Here is a 20,570-nt window from a genome sequence, read left to right as displayed (position 1 = left end):
GGAAGACAGCATCTATCTCAGATCACATACAATTCTGCAAAACACTGCTGCTGTTTATACTTTTCTTTAAGGGAAGTAGATCTTGTGATGACAAAAGAGTTGAAGAAACCACAAGTTTTAATAAAAAAAAATTATTATGGAACTATAAGCAAACATGCAGCTATCTTTGCTGGCAAAACTAGAAGGAAGTGCCATTAAAAAAAAAATAATTTGCTGCCTGGATCCTCATTTGTTCTTAAAGATTAGTGCTAAATCAAAGAGAATTATTTGTTACAGAAGCACAGAAAAATCCTCCTTTTTTTATACAGTACACATCTACCAATAAAATCATCTTCCAAGAAAAAAGGAATCACTATTTGCTTTGCTCTGCAGTGAGTATTAAGAGATAAAATATAGACAGTGAAAACAACACATTTACTGGTACTAGCCAAATTATAGCAATAATTTTGAAAGGTGCTATCCTTGGGGTAATTGCTTTGTTCCTTGCAATGCTGCACAAGTACTCTTCACAAGAGTGTTTGCTTAGGATCTAATCCCACACTATCCTGGAGCACTACTTGAGAGCTCCATTCAGGCAAATTTTCCCCTCAAAATCCTCCATACTGTGGCCTTTCAAATTTCTCAATAGCTGCCATGTTCAAATTGTTTTGTAATAATCCTTTGTGCTCAACCTAAGTAGCAGAAAGCCTGCTCAGAGGCTCCTAGTCCAACTTCTGCATAACTGGGACTCTGGCAAAGTAGTTTGGGATGTTACCAAATTCTCAGAATGGAAACAGATTCTCATGTCCCACTAGGGAGACGGGGAAAGAAATCACAAAAGCCATCTCATCCTCAAATCACAGCAGGAGTACATGAGAAAGTAAGCACAAAATTACTAGGAGAATAAGAGAAGCACAAGGTTACCAAGTCAGCACCTGTGAAAAGGGCCATAACATTGAAAGGAAAGGTTCTCAAAGCACAAAAATCACAGGACAGAGCAAAGCTAAGAGGTAAAAGGCAGAACTGACAGCTAAGCACGGCATGAAATTCAGGATCCCACAGAAATAAGGAATGCTAAAAAAAGGTCAAAAGCACTGTAGGAACTGGTTACACTCCAGAAAGAGCAGAAACCAGAGTTACAAATATACAAGAGGAGGGTAGGAGCTGTGAGGTCTGCAAGCTGCTCCTAAGTTTCTGGACTTCTTTAGGACGCCTGCTCACTTAGACAATTTGCTGTGAAGCATTCTGCCTGGCAACATCTGCCTGGTACATGATGAAAACCCCTACTGGGTAAGTTGCACAGAAAAATAAAATGGAAAGTGAGACATAATTAGAGTCAACCTGTGCAACACGGGGTTGTTTTTCCATACTGAACAGCAGATCAGGCTTTCCAACAGCAGTCAAGCAATTCTTTCAGATATCCAGTTTAAAATCATCTACAATACTCACATTCACATAATAAATCCTCGGTACATGTAAATAATCAAGTCCCATTATGGTGGCCAAAGATGGGCATCCACAGAGTTCAAAAGAATAGATACTCCCATGCCATGTACCTAAACTCACCAAGTTGACACTGCCTTGCCTGTAATGCACCCTGTGGCCAGGTAAGGGCACAGTTAGAGGTTGAGCAAGCAGAGTTGCCAGAGGGTGAGTTCACACCACAACCTCCCCCAGAACGAGCCTCCCTCTTGCTCATGTGTCAATATCTTCATAGGCAAAAGGTACCACTGACAGTGCAGATGGACAAATCTACTGTATGTTACTGAGCTCAGAAATACCACTTTTATTCCTTTACAAACTAAACAAAATGCTACACAAGCCAAAACAGCCAAAGATACAGTGTTAGTTCATGCAATCATCATCTGTTAGCAGTTTGATACTTTTTTTTAATAAATGTCAACAAAAAGTAGTCCCGAGACTGTGATAACATGATTGTCAAAGGAGAATTATATAAATTAATTTCAAATGAGGCATGTATATGCTTCCTATTTATGTCCTGTAGCAGAGCAAAATTTATTCTGATATACCTCTAGCAGCGTGTGTTCCTTGTAGGGTACACATAAATTATTTTAAGGGAATAATACATCTCCAAGGTCATTTTAATGGATTAAATGTCAGGAATGAAATACTGCATTTCAATTTGGTTAGGACCTTAAAGAATGAATATAAAGACAATTATTGAGAGGTCTGAAGAACACAATTGATTTCTTTGCAATTTCAACTCTGAGGTCCTTTATGCAAACAGAATTTCTATTTCAAGTTTTCATTACATAAAATTATGAAGTATGTAAAGATGTAACACTATTTCAAGTTTATGAGAGAACTGCAGAATATCTGATTTAAAAGGAAGCTGTGTTTTAGAACTGCATTTTAAACATAGAATTTTATGTTTAATTACTGTGAAATAAGTTACAATAATGATCTACAGTTCTTTTAGCAGTAGTTTGATGGTCCTATGCAAAGCCAGAAATTAAATAACATGAGGAAATAAAAAGGCCAAATTCCAACAAGAGCTCCATAAAGTAAGAAGTTATACATTTGGAAGGTACTTTGATGCAGGTAAATGGCTGCCAGCATTCCAAATCAATGTGTAAGGCAACTTACTGCAGAAATATCTGTGCTCAATACAGAAAATATTCTCACACAGATACACCACTAAGTTACAATAGAATTCTGATCATAATAATGGCTTTTGGATACTACGCTAATAAAAAAGAAAAAAATTAGGCTGTGTCTAATTTAAATTTCTTACAGAAAGAGAAATATAAATCATTAACTGCAAAATATACACAAAATTCATAGCACATCATATTAGAATAACTAAGTTGCCTTTAGTTACCTGTGGTGGTTTTTAGAGCTATCAGTGTTTTTTAAAGAAAACACTCAAGACTGAAAACAACAATAAATGGGAAGAATATATGACCTATGAGAATTAATACGTTCCATTTCATGGATATTACCTGAACATTATCTGTTTCTAACCATTTGGGACCATTGTCATAAAGCTGTGCACCCTCAGAAAACAAAAAATAATTTTCAAATAAAATAAAATTTTATAAACAGATTGCTTAGCATCATAAACAATTACTAAACAGGCAGAACTTTTCAAAAAAAGTATTACAGCTCAAAGCAATCACCACCCTTTTGTAACATAACTTTTAAAGATGACAGCTTTCCAAGTACCGCATTGGTAGAGTTTCACAAGGTCTTCTTGGGATTTGTGACAATGGGGATGGCCCAACGTTACAGCAACAGATAAGGGTCACCCACACAAACCTCTGCCCTTTTGCTTGAGCTGACAATTCATGCTGAACTGCCCACTGCTTCTACAAACTCCAGGCAAGTGGGTCATTTCTTCCAATTGGTTATCCCCAGAGAGAAGTGAGGGATGGGGGAGGCCCCGTGCCAGCTGCTGGATCAATGGCCGGTGTCAGCAGGCTCCCATTTAATGATGCTCGAGCCAGCACCAGCCTTGCTCACGGCCACACTCACCACTGGCACCCACACACAGCAAACTGCCTTCTGGGAAGGTCAAGTAATTGCCTCATTTTGCAGTATGCGGAATTTTTTTTAAAGGTGTACGCCTTGCATTTTATGTTCACAGGACCAGTCCTTAGATTTTAATGGAAAACAAGTTCATGTTTGCAACAGTGTCATGGGACAGCCAAGTGCAGCTCGCAGCAAGTACATCTGTGTAACTACAGATCAACTTACAACTGTTCATTGTGAAGAAGAATGCAGTGCTTTGTAAGCCTTGCTTACATATATAAATATAAATGTATATTTCACACATAAGGAACAATTTTTATTATCATTTTCAGGTCAGAAGTGTTTAGCAAACAGACAAAAGCAATCAAAAACAAATACACACCTAAGGAAAACATGAAAACAAGACAAGGGAACTCTTGTCCTCTTTCTATTATACAAGGATAGAGTTGTTGAAGTCATCTCTGTATCCATGCAAGCTCTGGAGTGGAACAACTAAATTATGGAAACAAGACGACTGTATATGGTTCTTCAAATTACTGACTTACTATTATTACTGGATATTCCATGCAAACTACCTAAAAAAAATCTCCCACTCAAGGCAAGATTGTTAAGTCAGGCTGTGTTTCAGCCCCAAACATGCAGTGCAGACCTCTCAGCTGAAGGAGAAAGGACAAGAAGCCTTTTCTTTGAATTCAGCCTAGTGCATTCTGCAGCTGGACACCCCCATATTTCCAAAGCCTACCTCAGAGGTCACGACATTAAAAATACTCTCTACAATAACAACATTTTAGGATCCCTTTTTCCCCCCCACCAACGGATTAAAATTTTTTAAGTAGTCCTCAGGAAGTTACTTTATGTTTGTCCAGCAGTGCTTCCGCATTGGGAAGAATTCCCTTCCAGCTACAGGCCAAAGCATTTTAACAGCTCACACCAGACTCAAGCAAGAGATGCTTCTTTGGGGGTTGAAAGTAGTGCAACTATCTTTGGCTCTTCTTAGACTCCTGAATTCCTCCTGTCTAGTGAGGAAAAGTACAGCAGGAAGAACTTGAGTCCTAACACATCACACTATGGAGAAATCATGATCTGAAATAATTACTTGTTCTAGAATAAGGAACAAAAATTGTTATTTGCAAAAACGCATACTGAATCCTGCAAACTGAAATTAACTATAAAATACTCTCCCATAAGAGTAAAAGCTCTGAATCATTTGCTACTCCTTTTATTTTTTTCTCACGTTTGAATTGGAAACAAATAAAAATCTGAAAAAATTCTGCCATGGTGAACTCGATGTACATCTGGAGACGCGTGTTTACACAGGACCTCTAACTGTCCTGTTCCCTGGTATCAGAGGATCTGGCCTACACAGTTAGTGCTGGGAAGCAAGAGAAGGGAGCAGCATGTGCAGTTCCACCCCATGCCAATACCTGCTTGGAAGTAAATGTTACACAAGGCACGCTCACCACCACCACCCTGCTAGACTGGTACTGTTAAATGATATTTTATAAGATTGAGAAATTATTCTTGGTTTAGAGAAACTGTTTCCTAAGACACTTTCTGTCAAATTTAAAAATGAATCTACTTCTAATATTCCTTATTTGCTTCCAAGAAGTTTGTGGTCAGAAGTTTCAAATTTTGAGTTCTCATTTAATACACAGAAAAATTTACCAAAACCAACTACGACTCTGAAAACTTCCCCCATCCCAGTAATTTTTCTCCTTAAATTTCAGTTTTGATAAACCTCTCTAGGGAAGTTTCCACCAACACATGAGAGTTTAAAACTAGGGTTCCCATAACCACCAGTTAACTTTAATGCCCATTAGCCTCCTTCCCTTTCCATCCCCAGTGGTAAGCTACCTTTCCCAAAGCAGGCTCCAGAAGACAGAAACACATTCAGGATGCCAACTTCCCTGCTTCACCAAGGTGGGCAGAACTGTGATCTGCCACAAAACATCTAGTAGATTTGAAAGGTAACAAGAAAAATGAGAATTTTGAGAAAATCCAGGCCATAAACACCAGGGAACTTTTACATCAAGTTTACTGCCAAAAATTTTATTTTACACTCAAGTTGCAAATGAATATACTGTACATGTCATACACAATGCGCAAGTGCTACGTGAACATAAGTGTTAGCAATAACAATTTCAGAAAATAAAACATCCTAAGTTCTCTGTTTCAGAACTTGACTTACCTTTTCTGCAATATAAAGAATATTTGAAGAGTGGCAGAAGAACAAAAAATGGCCATAATTTGTAACTGAGGAGTTTCTGACTGAATGCAAGGAAGACAAGGTTTCCAGTGAAGCCAGCTAAGTTTCGGAGCAGGCTGCCCAGGGAAGTTGCACAATCAGCATCCCAGAGATTTTCAAGATCCAGTTTGCTGAAGCCCTAAGTCCAGGTCTGAATTCAGCACTGACTCTGCTCTCAGCAGGAAGCTGGACTAGAGATCTCTCTCAAGATCCTTTCCAAACTCAATAATTATATGATTTGATTCAAACACAATCAGCAGCCAAATTCAAACAAATCAATGAATGCCTCCCCTTTTCCCCTCTCACAAAAGCAATACTCATCTTTAATCATCATCTTTACAACAGTCCAGTATTAACTGAAATCAAAGAAACAAGCAGCAAATGAAGAGTATAAAAAAGTACCAACACAACATTAAAAGGCAAACTAAGAGCCTAAAATTCTCTTTGTAACAGCAAACAAATTTTTTTTAATTGCTCTTTACATATTTGGAATTATCAACTGCATAACAATACCAAAGATATTCTTAGTGATTTTTAACTGGGAGATTCCCTATCCACACTAAGTTTCTACTGGCTCTTGATACCATGGCAGTGCCAGGTCCCCTGCAAGTACCCCAGGAAGCCAGAGAATGAGGGGATGGGAGGTAGAGAGGAAGAAGGGATCCCCAAAACATCTCTACTCTGTCCTGGAGACCATTTCTGTTCCTGTTTGAGAGCTCTTTCTATTGCTAGGATTTAAATGAAAAGCATGTGGAACTATCAAGAAGGACTCAATGCACCAATAATTTCTTAATTTATTTTTAATTCCATATGATAGAAAATTGAAATTAGACAAAAGATGTAAGGCCCTCACTCATCACTAGGGCAGCTGCAGGAGAACAAATTAACTAATGGTATGATGTGATACAAACAGTAAATAAGAGTAAATATAAAACCTGAAAATTACTAGAAAAATTCTTGATGCCAACAAGCAACCGACACTCTAAAAGAATTATTCTGGTGCAAATAAAAAGTCAATAAATGTGTATATACCCAGACACACCAAACTAAATCTGACATTCTGCTCTATGTAGATCCCACAGTTCCAAAACACTGAACTTCTTAGTTTTACAGAGAATTCTGTTTCTCAATCTCAACACATATGAGGATAATTATGAGCAGTGAAAGGTCAGACAATTTGATCAACAGTGAATCTCTGAAAATATAAAATCTCCCAACTCTGAAAGCCTGCTAAAACTGTGAATTTAGATACTGCACCTACTCTGAAAACTATGCAGCCCCCACCACACAGGTAGGTCTGATTTGTTTTTAAATCAGGGTAGCATGGATAGAGAATTAGTTCAGCACTGAACTGTGTTCTAGACCTAGAAGATGAATAAACATTTTGCTGCTGATAACAACTTGCACTATTGCTGCAAGAACACAAGTCACACCTTGTTTTCAGCTGCACTACCCTGCAGTGTAACAGTGTCCCTGCAGCCAGGTCAGACACAGGGGACAGCAAGGAAGAGAAGCCAGAACTAAGGTGCAACAGGAACAAAGAGGAGTACTGTGCCTTAACACTCTGGATCCAGCCAGTGACACTCTTAAGCATATTCTTATTTCAAGCAATAGTTAAAAGCATTGAAATCAAGTTGCTATAATAAGAAAAAAACCTGTTAGCTGGACATGCAGGAACAAGACAAGACAAAGTTACACACAGTAAATACAAAGCAATTAAGGGAAAAAGTTTTTCATCTGAAATGACAGAAAACTAAATCAAGGTCCAAAGTCAAAGATTTTTGAAGTATTTGGAAAAACAGTGTCTACTCCAGTCTACAGTTCAGAAATAAGACCAGATTTGTGGGATTCAGGTCTCTTTAAAACACAAAAATGTAGTAATTTGGTGGAGTTCCTTCTTCAGCACACAAAACAGTGAAAGCCCAATGACAGTTAAATCCTGTCACTTTTGATACTTTAAAGGGAGAAAAGAAGTCAAAATGACACAGAGGTTAAATCAGTGAAGATAAAAGATAAGAAAGAACATAGTGAAGAGGGCTGGAATCTGATATATCTAACTTTGAGACATTTGATACACAGGCATGGGAGAAATGTCAGAGATGGAAGGTTGTGGCCTTGGAAAACAGGCAAGTAAAATTGTCAAGGATGTTGGAAAATAGTCCAGAGGGAGTCAGAAATAAAAATTACATCTTTGAATCTGAACAGGTCTGAGGCTGGCTGGATACTAAAGGAATCATCTGGAGATAGAACTAAGGGAGAACCAGACTGGTGGGGAGGGGAGGGGGAAGCACTGGATTTTTGAGGCATTCAAATGAAAGTGTAATGTAATAAACTGGTAAGAGGGTGTTCAGATACATGAAATTAGGAAATAAGAGGAGGAAAAAAGGACAAAGTATAAAAAACCTCAGGATAACAGGTGCTACCCCCCTAAAGACAGAGGGAAGAGAAACTCGGTTGCTAGTGAATGAAAAAAGTCCTTCAATGAACAGAAAGAGAGGCATAAAATATACAGAAATAAGAGGGGGCAAATTTGTACAGTTAAGAGGCAGAGAAGTTCAGTTCAGAAACAGATCCTGAAAATGAAGAACAACTTTGAAAAGGATCTTGTCATGCAAAAAACCAAGATTGAAGATTTTGTTTCAAGAATGAACGGAGAACTACAATGAACAGCAAATCTGCAAAGCAAGCTCAACAAGAAAAAAAAGGGTGAGATAAAAGTGGTTAAAAAGTCCATTTGGGAAGAGAATTAAAGCAGGCAAGGCAAAGTAGAGTCCAAAGTTGTGTTATAATATCTTCAGAGATATTCAAAGTGTGAGAAGCAACCGAAGACACCATGTATAGAGAACCACATAGAGACGAAAATAAAGACCAGTAAGTCAAAAAGAAGCGAGACCAATGAAGGAAGGAGGCAGCTGAAAAGATAAAGGAGTCAAAAAGGTTAATAGACTGGAGATCCCAAAAGGAGTGAGTGACAGGGTAAAGGAGAGAGAAAGACAGATAAGCTGAAAGGGAGCAGGTAGTGATCAGAGAAAGGGAATTTAGAAATGAGAGATAATAAAGGGAACAGTATTTAGTAAAGACAAGGTCATGGGAATGATTGAGGCAGTGAAAAAATCTGTCTGAAACTAGAAATCACAGGCATTGGGCTAGAAAAACAGGATGAAGAACAGTGGAGTGAAGTACTTATTGGGGGGGAAGGCTTGCCCATAGGGAGGGATAAATTTTGAGAAGACAGAAATGGGTTGAGTTTAGCAAAGTTACAAAGAAAGAAGTAAACTAATGGCCACTAGGAAAACTAGACACAGAGGACTTCAAAATCATGAAGAGGGTAGAGCAGACAACAGGACCAATCAAGCAGAAGCAGCAGAAGACAGGAGTCGTAGAACTGTAGAAGTGAATATGAAAGGAAAACACTTTTTAAAAAACATGAACTGCAGAAAAAGGGTTCAGGGAAGGGAGTCAAGTTTGAAAAACAAACTTAATCTGTATTTAAGTAATCTTCAGAAACATAAGTAGCACTCCACTTGGCATAGTCAGAACCTGTATTTCCCTCCTTGGGTAATCTCGCCAGAAAGGTTTAGTTACTCACCCAGACCAAGCCAGAGATCATAAATTCAGAAGACCAACACTGTCACTGTCTAGATGATGTGGGGATATGGTTGGCTTGGAAAAATTTTGACTGTTAAAGGAGTACCAAAAAGTATCAAAAACATCATTTGGCATCTGCTATCCAGCACCTTTACCTCTAGATTAAACTAACTCTTCACAAAGCAGACCTGAAGGCCTTTGTTGATTCTCCCTCACATCAACCTCCTGTTCCTAGAAACTCAAATACCCAATGCAGCATTCATCACCAGCATTCAAATTCAGCCATTAAGATTCTCATCTCGCTGTATAACAGCAAAGATAAGAGATTAAGTAGACAGATTGTTGAAAACAAACATCACTGCAATTCTGGGTCCCATTCAGAGGTATCTGAGAACCACTGGCATAAGAAGTCCTTCTCCATTTTCCAGGCCTCTGTCAAGAATTTCAGTCTGTGGCTTTCTTAATCATGAGCATGAATAAAACACCAGCCTTCTCAGACACTTCTAATACTGCATTTCATCTTCTGGTATACTGGCATGTTTTTAAAGTTTCTGCTCATTACAAAAAGACGACACACTTCTACTGCCTGCTCATACAACTGGTAGCTGGATCATTAGAGTGCAACAGAAGAGGGGAAAAAAACCCCCACATTATTCTCCGCTACCAAACCAGTGACATACAGAGAGTATAAAAAGTGAGCTGAGCATATAATTTCTATATACACTACTGATTGCTATTTATTCACGTGTGTAGATGAGGTTCACTTGAAATTGCTAAAACTACATAAAAACCAGCCAACCTATATATTTTCACATGGCATGAAAATAATTTTAAATTTATTTTTAAATTTTAGGTAAAAACACTCCTTTGGGTTAATTGTAAATATGTTGGATTTAGTATTGTTAGATAAACGTTTGACAAATAATACAAACAAGATTTTTTTTTTTTTATATTATACTATCTTTTGTCACAGTCAGGAAATCTCACCTAGAATCAACTACTGGAAGCAGTTGAGTTGTCCACTAGACAAGGTAGCATCTACTGTAACATATATATATATATATCTAACAAGAAAAGTATGAAAAAATACCATAGAAACACTATAATTTTTATATTGTATTTAGTATCTGTGTGTTTTATTTCTATTAGACTACTGCACAGCAGGGGAGTTTCCAAGACAAAAGAGATTTTATGCAATGTCATTCAAAGCACAAAGTTCACTCCTGAAGCAAGTTAATACCAGAGCATTACTGAAATAACAGGAGGAGCTAGTCAGACATTTTGGGTAGAAATGTAATATGTTTTCTTTAAAGAAAATAAACATATAATAACATAGCTTAAAATAAATAGTGCCATATGTCATCATCAACATATGAAAAAGAGAATGGTCGTTTATGAAAGAAAATATTTTATTAGCATGTAGGACACATGGGAGTGCTATAACAGACTTATCACTTTCATATGTTACCAGGTGCTTTACTTTAGGGACAGATTCCACAGTCCCAATTATGTAAGCAGTTCTATTAACCCACGTGGTTGTTTTAATTATAAAGTTTGCTACCAGAGTCATCTGTACCATTTATTTTACAGATTTTAAATCAGGAACAACTATTTTTTTTCCTCAACACAAGATTTAATCATAAATACTAACCCACCCCCCAAACATAAAAAAATTTAAATGCTTAAGCATGCACATTTGCTAACTCTTAACTCATAATTTTTTTACTCTACATATCCTCCAGAGGGAGAGAGATCTATTATCGGTTTCTTTCAGGAAAAGTTCAATACTTTATGCATAAGATCAGATACATATAGTTTGACTGCACTGAGGTTTTTTTTCAGTGATTTTTAAATGTTCTAGCCCATTTCAGAAAAAAAAATAAATTGTATGAGTACTCGTGCATTTTAAGAGTTAATCCTGGCAGTCAAGCAAATATTGTGCTGCCTTTTTCAATATAAAGCATTTCATTCTATGACATATGAAATATAGTTACAGAATATAACCATCATTTTAAAAATTATATAATCAGATAATAAACAAAACCAAATCTAGAGGCTGTAAGATACAAACCGAGGTTTCTCAAATACCTCTTCTCCATTTAAGTCCTACAAGATTAAGTACACACAGAAGTGAGAAGGAAAACTATGGTTTCATAGAATTCATCCTACAAAATCTGGAAATAAAGATTTTAAAAATATGTATTAAGATAAACTCATGATCTGGCACATACTATTTAAAAACTTCTGTATTTTGCCAAATACAATTTCTATACTATTTGCAGTCTTAAAAAATACAAAACTGGAAACAATCCTGACCTAGGTTGAACATTTCATCCACAAACTCCAGAGACAGATTTTTATTTTTTGAGCATTATATCAAATCAAAAAATTAAAGCTGCACAGAGAAACAAAGAAGCAGAAAAAAAAAAAGCATGTAGGGAAGTGACTGCATCTAGAATCTATACGTGTATGTACATCCTGTTGCTTTTATTTCAACTAACTTCTTTTTACCTACGTAAGGAAAAAAGATTTAACTGACTGTAACAGCTTCTTAGCTGTTATCACTGAAAAGAATTATGCTTAGACAGTTCTGTATAAAAAGTTCAGTCATGAAACTCTAGAAATTTCATTCCACTCTCCATTTTTGCCACATTTAGAAACAAGACACATTCCTTCCTTAACAATAAAAGTATTATTTAAACACACTCAAAAAGGCACTAAGGTCTAACAAAAATATTCAGCATTTCCTTTTTAACTAATAAAGTATTTGTAAGACAGTTTGCATATATATTTATTTCCCAAATGAAGGACTGGCAACTTTCTCTTAAACATAAAAGCTAAAATTCAATTTTACTAAATATAAAACTAATTCTCAGGATACAGTATACAAAAATTATATATTTATGTAGAATACATTTTGTGTTATACTACACTATTATATCTTTCCCAAAAGATTTCTGTACTTAAAAAAACCCAAACACTTTAAAATTTAAATACATTGTAAGGTCATTCAAATTATTTTAAACACAAAAATCCACAAACAGTGACATATACACAAACAGTTGGGAAGTTGTAACCTAAAGATCACATCTTTTAATCAGACCTGCTCAAATGACAGCCTCAGAAGAACCCTCTTTACTACTAGAAGCATCTGCATGGTTTTAAGACTTAACTATGCAGACTCCTATTGCTCCAGGGCAGTGCTACACAAATCTATTCAAAGGGACCAGATTCGTGAATCAACACCTTAAATTTTCCCAGAAAACCTCCAACAAGTGTTTTATGTGTATTATGACAGAGTAACAAAACAAAAAGGGCTGTTACAAAAATTTCAGCATCACAAATTTTCCTGAAACTATTTTTCCATCGCACTTGGCAAGCGGAGAACTAATCCTATCATCTGTCTACTCTTACAGCAAGAACTGCAAACTACAATTCAATATAAAATACAATAACCTTCTACAATAATTATGTTCCTCTCAGAACAAAGATTAAAATAAAGTCAACTGTGCTGATTCATACTTTCCATAAATTACTATAAAGGTGAGAGATTCAGACATTTTGCTTCTGGATAATAAGCCTAATATCTGTATCATGTGCAAAAGTGCAACTGTGTTTTAGAACTGAGGACCAACTGAATATAATTTTTTTATTACAGAAAATATACTTGAACCCATGTATCATTGAAAACAGTGGTTCTTGGTATCTTGAAATTATGCCTTACACATTTAAACCTGTTGTACAACTGCGAGTTAGTAAAAAACACAAACTAAACCCCCAGAAACAAACAGAAAACAACAAAGCTTGTGTATGCAAATTGGTTTACGATTCAAAGCACAACGGTAAGTTTCAAATAATTACATTTGTGTAACACACAGAGGGGTGGGACGAGTTACTTAAAATACTTGGTTATCTCTGCTCTCCTCCTCCTGGTCTGGCATCAGTTCAGCTGCTGGCGGTGTGTGCGTGCATACGTTTCGCTACATCGTACACGTAGGTGATGTCTGGTCGCTTCTCCGGGTCGGGGTTGATGCACATATTAACTAATTGTCGCAGCTAGGGAGGGGAAACAACACCACAGCATCACTGGTCTCCTTACAAGCAGTATTTGTGCTTTATTTAATTCAAATTAATAAAACCAGCAAAAATCAGCCAAGCAGCAGTTCTGCATAAGCCCACACTCGACCCTCCCTCTCTCAACACGCAGTTTTATGCAAGAACGTATGCAAGGTGCTCCCAGGATTTTTGCGTTTTGCACTGCTGTGAACTAAAATTGATGAGCAAATTTAAGTTCTAAATCTTTTTAATGTACAACTTCAGGCATGCATTTAGTCCAATCACACATAACTTACAGAAAATTCCCATGTTTTTGGAGGGGTGTGCCTGCAAGCCTCAGAAGGCTGAGGCGAGGTAAATGAGGAGTGCTTGTTCATTCACTCAGACAAAAGTTAGCCAGCAATAAATGGCATTTCTGCGTGACAGGTTCCAAGGAACAAAAGGCAGCGGTTCTCCTTCTAACACACAGTTAACCCGCAGAACCTCCTGCTGCCAGGAGCTACCAAGGCACACACATTCAGAAAGCAACTGAGCAAATTAAACCCACTGTGGGCTATTTGTTATAAAGACTTCACCCCTGAGGAAATTTCTGAACTTAAAACTGGAAGCTGGGGAAAAGCACACATTATATTGGCCCTGTTACTTCACTTGTCCACTGCTGAAGATACTGTATTGGAATAAATAAGCTTTGCTCTATATCCCGGTATTTATTCCTTAGGGCTAGATCATTTATTGTGTTCCTTATGGAAAGGACATAATTAACAAACATGTTCACAAAAGCCTAGAAATGAACAAATCACTACCCTAGAAAACCCCGTGTTTCCACAAACACCCTAACTTAATGGGCCTTTTTAATGCACATATTCAGCAGAAGCAACCCCAAAGAGCTTCCCCACCACCTGGATACCTTTCATTGCCTTCACAAACTGGCAGGACAGTTGCAGGTTTTTCTTCCTCCACTTATATGCCCAAGAACTTATGACATTAGAACTTAATATATTGTCTGGATAACCTTCTGATACGGAATTTATTCTAAATTGTATGCAAGTCCTAAGTGTTTTTCAACATGGAAAATATCTCTTTCATGATGACTTACTAAAATGTTTACAATCTTTTGCAAAAACAACTTAACCAACTCTGAAGCTCTTCCTTTATGCTTTTTAGTAGTTTTGTCAAATCCTCCTGGATCTCCTTATAGCATTAGGGACAGGTGGGGAAGGGGAAGGACACTCCAAACAACACATTGTGATCCACCCTTCTATGCCAATACATCAAATTTGGTTTGGTCTCCCATGCAGTACTGTTAGGTATGATTATTGAAAAAGCACTATATAAAGCTTTGTCCATTAGCCCTTGCAGATAAATTGCACACAATGTACAGGGATTTTGTATTTAACAACACAAAAACTACGTCACTAGACATCCCTATTCCCTGGCAAAAACAGTTTAATATGTAAAAATGAGACCATTAATTCTGAAGGTAGTGGTCAGTTTGTTGAATTGAAAAGAAACATATTAAATCAAAATAATTTGTAACAGACTTGCTATTTGAATCTTAAATATCTTAAATAACATTCTGACTAATGGAGTTATAAAAGCCATCATATTGCTTCTGGTAGCCAATAAATAAAATACAATGTCAGTGAAAAGAAAAAGTATTAGCCTGTAATAACTCACAAACATTTGAAGAATAGAATGATGCAAATCATTAGCTACTGTAAGAAATAATAATTGCCAGCATGTAATACAAACATGCAAAGCACAACAGTCTCCTACAGAAGAAGCAGGTGGGACATAGTGCAAGCAAGAGGCACAGTACAGTGTATTAGCAGGGATGAGCAGCTTGCTACATAACAACTCAGCCTGCATGGAAAACAGGAAAGACTGACGAACATCCAAAACCACCAAGCCCGAAATTAGAGTCAAATAAGCAAACATTTTGTGAAGAGAATACAGGTGTAATTTATCTGCAATATACAACATCTAATCTTGAATGTATACATTTCTCTTTCTCTGTGAAGACTCCTATCTGTTCAACAGAACTGCATACAGTAAACAGTCTTTGTAAGCATTCCTTGAGGGACTGAAATCTATAAAGCTTGCATCAGAGGGAAAGCAGAGTATTCTTTCTCCTATTTTTCCCAGTTGTTTATCAATAACTTTACTGCATGTAGAACAGCATCTTCAAGAAACTTAACCTGTGAAGCACATGAGAAGCTTTGTTTACCTCCAACAGCCTACTTCACATCTTTTTAATTCTTCTCTCAGATTTCTAAACTGAACGTTATAATCTAAAACCCCATTTCAGACTCAAACTGCTTGTTAAGTCTCTTAACAGTAAGCCTTCCTTCAGAGTTACTTTTGCACTTGCTACAGAAGATTATAATTCCAGGCTTGAATAAAGTGGTCAAGAAGATTGATTGCTCAGAAAGACAGTGTAGGAAAATGGCATCATTACTCAAAAGTACACGTAAGACTTTAGGTCCTATTAATCCCTGTAGACACACTTGGAAAAAAAAAAAAATCATTCACCCACATGGTGTATTGACTGGTGGCTTTTTACAGCTTCTTATTTTTTACTCTCACTAAAATGCATACATAGTTACCGTTGTTAGAATGCAAGAAAAAATATACAAGAATCAGTTTACTCAGAAATTCTCTTCCCAGTGTAAGTGGTGAGCTCCATTAGTGACAAACCTTCACTATTACTGTAATAAAATAAACCACAGGGTCACAGACCTCTTAAAATGGTAGTCACTGCAATTACTGCAAAATCTCTGTCCCCCTCTTCCCCTGGGGAGTCCAGAATCTCACTCAGTAAGGTCAGAATGCTGAGCTGACTATGCTTGGGACAGTGCACAACAATAGTGCATATTCCTGAGTAATTTCAAAATCCTTGAGCTCTTTTGAGTCTTGTAATTGAACAGCAAACCCTTGGAAGAAGGTGAATAAATTTTGCTGTACAGGATGAAAACAGTTACATGGAAAGACGTCTTTTGGGACTGAAACTGGGACCACGCTGGATACTAATACTTGGATATTAGCAGTATTCCTTTACTCCTACAGGAATATCCATTTCAATAAACCTAAAATCCATTTGTCAGTCCCTCTAGTATTAATAAAATTTTCAATGTATCAGAAAAGCTCATCAGTATCATGGGAAGAGGTACTGGGATTCTAAAGTCAGACTATCATTAGAGATGGGAGAAATTTTTTATTACCTGGCACAGACTGTCCAACAGGCAGAGCAGACTTATGACTGAACTAGAGGGACCTCCTGTTGCATCCCCAAGCTGCAAACTTCTTTGGCTGCTTATTGTTCTTAACCTCCTCTGCACACTTAGCACAGTGACTTTCTTTAGCCTGGAGCTTAGCCTGACATTGGAGCAGCAGGACATACTTCCTTTAACTTTAGCAGGTTTTTCAGCTATGAAATAAATAATTATCACACAAGTCAGGAGGAGAGGGAAAGGCAGAAATATGACAGGCAAGTACTTTGCATTGCTAGCTAGTTGAAAAAGAAATTTTCATATAGGGAATTTTGGATGAAAAAACCCCACAAGATTATTCTTGGTCTGAATAGGAGACCATCCTGAAGCCTTTTCTGAGTGCTTTTCTCAAGACCTTCTGCTGGCAACTAACACCATCATTGTGGACCTGCTGGCTCATTCAGCTGTCACATCTGGGTAGGGGGTTTGCCAATGGACTTCAGAAGAAATGCACCTCAATCAAAGCGAAGATTTTAAAACTTAATCGTGAAAGCAATGTTATATTAATATTGGTTGAGAAGATTTTAAGAGTATTGATTGGGTGTGGCAAGGGAGCCCCAGCTTTGAATTCTCTAAAGCAGAACAGCTTTCAGTAAATGCTGAATACTCACTCTGAATACCAGATGTTTTTAACAGATATTAAAAAATTGAGATATCCAAAGTTATTAAGCATCTGAAAATCTTGGCTTGTGTCTCTACCACTGAAGCAATAGTTTGTGAAAACGCATCTTAGACTATTAGAATTTCTAATCAAAGGTTTTCGAAAAAAATTACCCATCTGTCCATCTAAAGGTGTATCTTTCTGTCACACTATTCTCTAATTACACATATGTGATACATTACTAATAGGTTGGTCTTATAGAGAATTCAAAATTTAGAAAAAATGTCACATTTTAAAACTCACTAAAATTTACTTTAAAAAAGTTTCTCAGAAAAGCCCCTGTCTTGTATTTTGTAGTAAAAGTATTTACACTCCTATATTACAGGATGCAGAGATCAACACTGAGTGAAATTTTTCTTTGTCATAAAAAATGAAGTGGGCTTTACTGATCAGTGAACCCTGATCTTTACTGATCACTGAGTGTGCATCTAACCTGGTTAAAGGTTTGACATTTACATTTCCAGCACAGGTGAAACATTTAGGACAGTATCCTAATATGACAGATAACACTTGTTTCTCTTCTTTAGAGTTCTTGCCAGCAGTGTATTTTTTCACATAAGTAAAAAAAGGTCTATTTTGGTGCAATAGCTAATAAATGTGTGTGTTTTCCACGTACCTCAGTGAAGGCACAAGTCTTCATATCAGAACATAATGTTCCCATTACAGTTTCCATAGCTGATGACTTCTTTTAAGTAACTATTTTCTTACTTATCTTGATACCTATAATAGCTCTGATTCTCTCATTATCTTTTAAAATAACTCATATGTGTTTTGCAAATAACTGGTTTATCCACCGTGCACAAGTACGTCTGCTTTGAAATAAACAGAACGTAACATGTTGTGCTTTGCATCTTGTGTTTGCAACACGAGAAACTGTACAGATGTAAGGAAAAGGTGGAATCTCTTTCCCCATCCAAACTTCTATCTGGGCCAGGCTTTGATATCTGCCCCTTGGCTGGGAATCCACATCTCCAACTTCACACTTAGCTGCAGCGAAGTAGCCCTGCAGGCAGGCCAACTTCAACGAACCACTAGTGGTATCATCATTAAAATCCTGCTGAAGGTCACCATGGAAACCGCCTGCTGAGGCTTCGCTGCTGCACTCGGCATCTCCTAATCAGCTACCATGTGAAATGCAAATTCAGACAGTCTGAAAATTAGTCAAGAAGAATAGAGGATGAGGATGCAGATATGTGAAATATTCATGCGCTTCATGGAAAAAGGAAGACAGCATGAATGACACAACAAAGAACGGCCCCTGACATTCTTGCTATCATTTTGCATTATTGTTCACACCCTACTGTATTTCTAGGCCTCCAGTTCTGAAGTTGGTTATATGAACTGCCATACTTATAGTCTACAATAAATAATAATTAAAAACAGCCAAGGTAAAATAACTAATTGGAAAACCCACAAAGAGGTATAGTGTATAAATTACACAATAGATCGTTATTTCATCCTTTGTAACATCACCCAATTATCTTTTTAAGTCCAGTTTGTTTCATAAAAGGGGAAAAATTGTCACTATAAATACAAAACAAAACACTGAGCAGTAATCTTTTATTAATAGTCCAATCACTGTCTTTGAATGTAAGAAAATTTAAGGTTCAGAATTAGAAATTCCTAGTCTATAAATGAAATTGTATAATGCTTTATGTTTATTTGCTTTTTCAAAGTAATCTTTAATTCATGTAGGCTCAATTCAATTAGAATTGGTTACTAATACCTGTTCTTTGGTTTACAGCTTCTATCAGTTTGCCCTGTTCTTTTCAAAGTGGGAAAGTGCTTTAAAACTGGCATCTCAGAACATTAACAAGCAAGCATTTATATTTTTCCATTCTATTACACTAAGAAAGATATTTATTTTGTTTAGTTTCTTTTCATTTTATAGTTAAAAAAAATATTACCCCTTAATGCGCTAATGACAGTAAGAACTGTTACCTATCAACTTAAACAGTTGCGATATGCATGAGTATATTGTTCAAATTCAATTATATTATGTCTGCCTATACTTCTCTGAAATCTACTATTAGTGCTGTCAAGAACCACTCTTGCAAAAGAACTGCCATTCAACTGTATTGAACAGCACACTGCAGTTTTGAAAAATGCAGACAAATGGGAACTAAACAATTCATTTTTACTAGTGAGTTACATTATATCTATTTTAATGCAGGTCCCTAGAGAAGTAAGGTCAGTGCACTAATTTACTGTGCAACATAAACTTGTCGTGCTTTTAGAAAAGCATACTACAGATGTAAAACTCCCATTCTGGCATGTGGAACATACAACATTGTGCATTCTGGGAAAGTATTTTGTCATACTTGCAAGGAAGTCCAATGAAATTAAGAATCTAACAGCGTGACGTTTCCATCATTAATACTCTCAAATATAAATCATATGAGAGACTTGTTTTGACAGGAACATTTGAGTGAGTTCAACAAGCAAACACTTATAGGCATAATCTGCAAATAACATAAAATCACACAAGTTCATTTATTTCCCTGGAAGCGTGCCAGCTTTACATAAACTGAGGATCCAGCCCATGAAAAGGAAAATTACTTACTTCCTCTGAATAATGATCTGAAGGGAGAGGTGGGTAGTCACACTGTTCTATCTTCTTGCACAGAGAGTACAAGTTCATTTTATCACCATAAAAGGGACTCTGCAGCGCAGCCATCTGTTTAAAGAAAATGCACAGTTTTCTTTTGTGTTTTTAAGTAAACCTATTTTGTCATAAAATCTGTAATACTAACAAATCAAGTGATTCTTAATGACTTTGAATTTCCTGCTTAGATAACGTGTTGCAGAGCTAAAAACAGAAGTTCCAAAACTATTACTGTAACCAGTGTGTGTACTCGTTCTATGTCATATAATCACAGCTGTCACAGTCCTTGAACTGCAATATTTGAACTGCACACCATTAGGGTTTTATTATTAGAGTATGAAGAAAAACCCAGTAGTTTACGACAATGCTGTGAGTGTGGAGGGTCCCTGCACCATGAGGGAGACCAAAAAAACTCAAAAACATACTTCTCCTTTGAAAACATTTTGGAAGAAAACATGACTTATATGAAAACATTATCTGACCCAAAGCAATGCAGTGTGTAGAAAATGCTGGGTAACAGCAGTAGGAGATTTTGTAACCTTCCACAGCCATGACGCTAGACTGCCATACAGATGGGGGTTTTTTAAAAACAAGAAAACACTATCATCTATACTTTCAAAAAAAAAAATAAACCCAGACTCAAAAACTTCATAGTTCAGGATGTTATTCAAAAAG

At 36.7% G+C, this 20,570-nt stretch overlaps 1 protein-coding gene across 4 annotated transcripts in view; it reads right to left on the bottom strand.

The window, feature by feature from the left end:
* Positions 1-10,229: 10,229 nt before the first annotated feature.
* The window catches only part of NEK7 (NIMA related kinase 7), a 61,626-nt gene continuing 51,285 nt past the window's right edge, over positions 10,230-20,570 (bottom strand). For 3 of the 4 annotated variants that reach the window (XM_027666099.1, XM_027666101.1, XM_027666100.1), the window contains exons 9-10: positions 19,854-19,967; positions 10,230-13,360 (exon numbers count right to left, since the gene is read on the bottom strand). In XM_027666099.1, the coding sequence (XP_027521900.1) occupies positions 13,250-13,360; positions 19,854-19,967 (225 nt within the window). In that variant the 3' untranslated portion in view covers positions 10,230-13,249. Of the gene's footprint in view, positions 13,361-16,581; positions 16,788-19,853; positions 19,968-20,570 lie in introns of all 4 variants that reach the window. The other variant, XR_003531401.1, reaches the window with a different exon arrangement.

The sequence above is a fragment of the Corapipo altera genome, unplaced genomic scaffold, assembly GCF_003945725.1.
Source record: "Corapipo altera isolate COAL_440 unplaced genomic scaffold, ASM394572v1 119, whole genome shotgun sequence".
In the NCBI taxonomy this organism is placed as follows: Eukaryota; Metazoa; Chordata; class Aves; order Passeriformes; family Pipridae; genus Corapipo; species Corapipo altera.
Note: the sequence above shows the minus strand (reverse complement) of the source record. Positions and strands in the feature narration are given on the sequence as shown.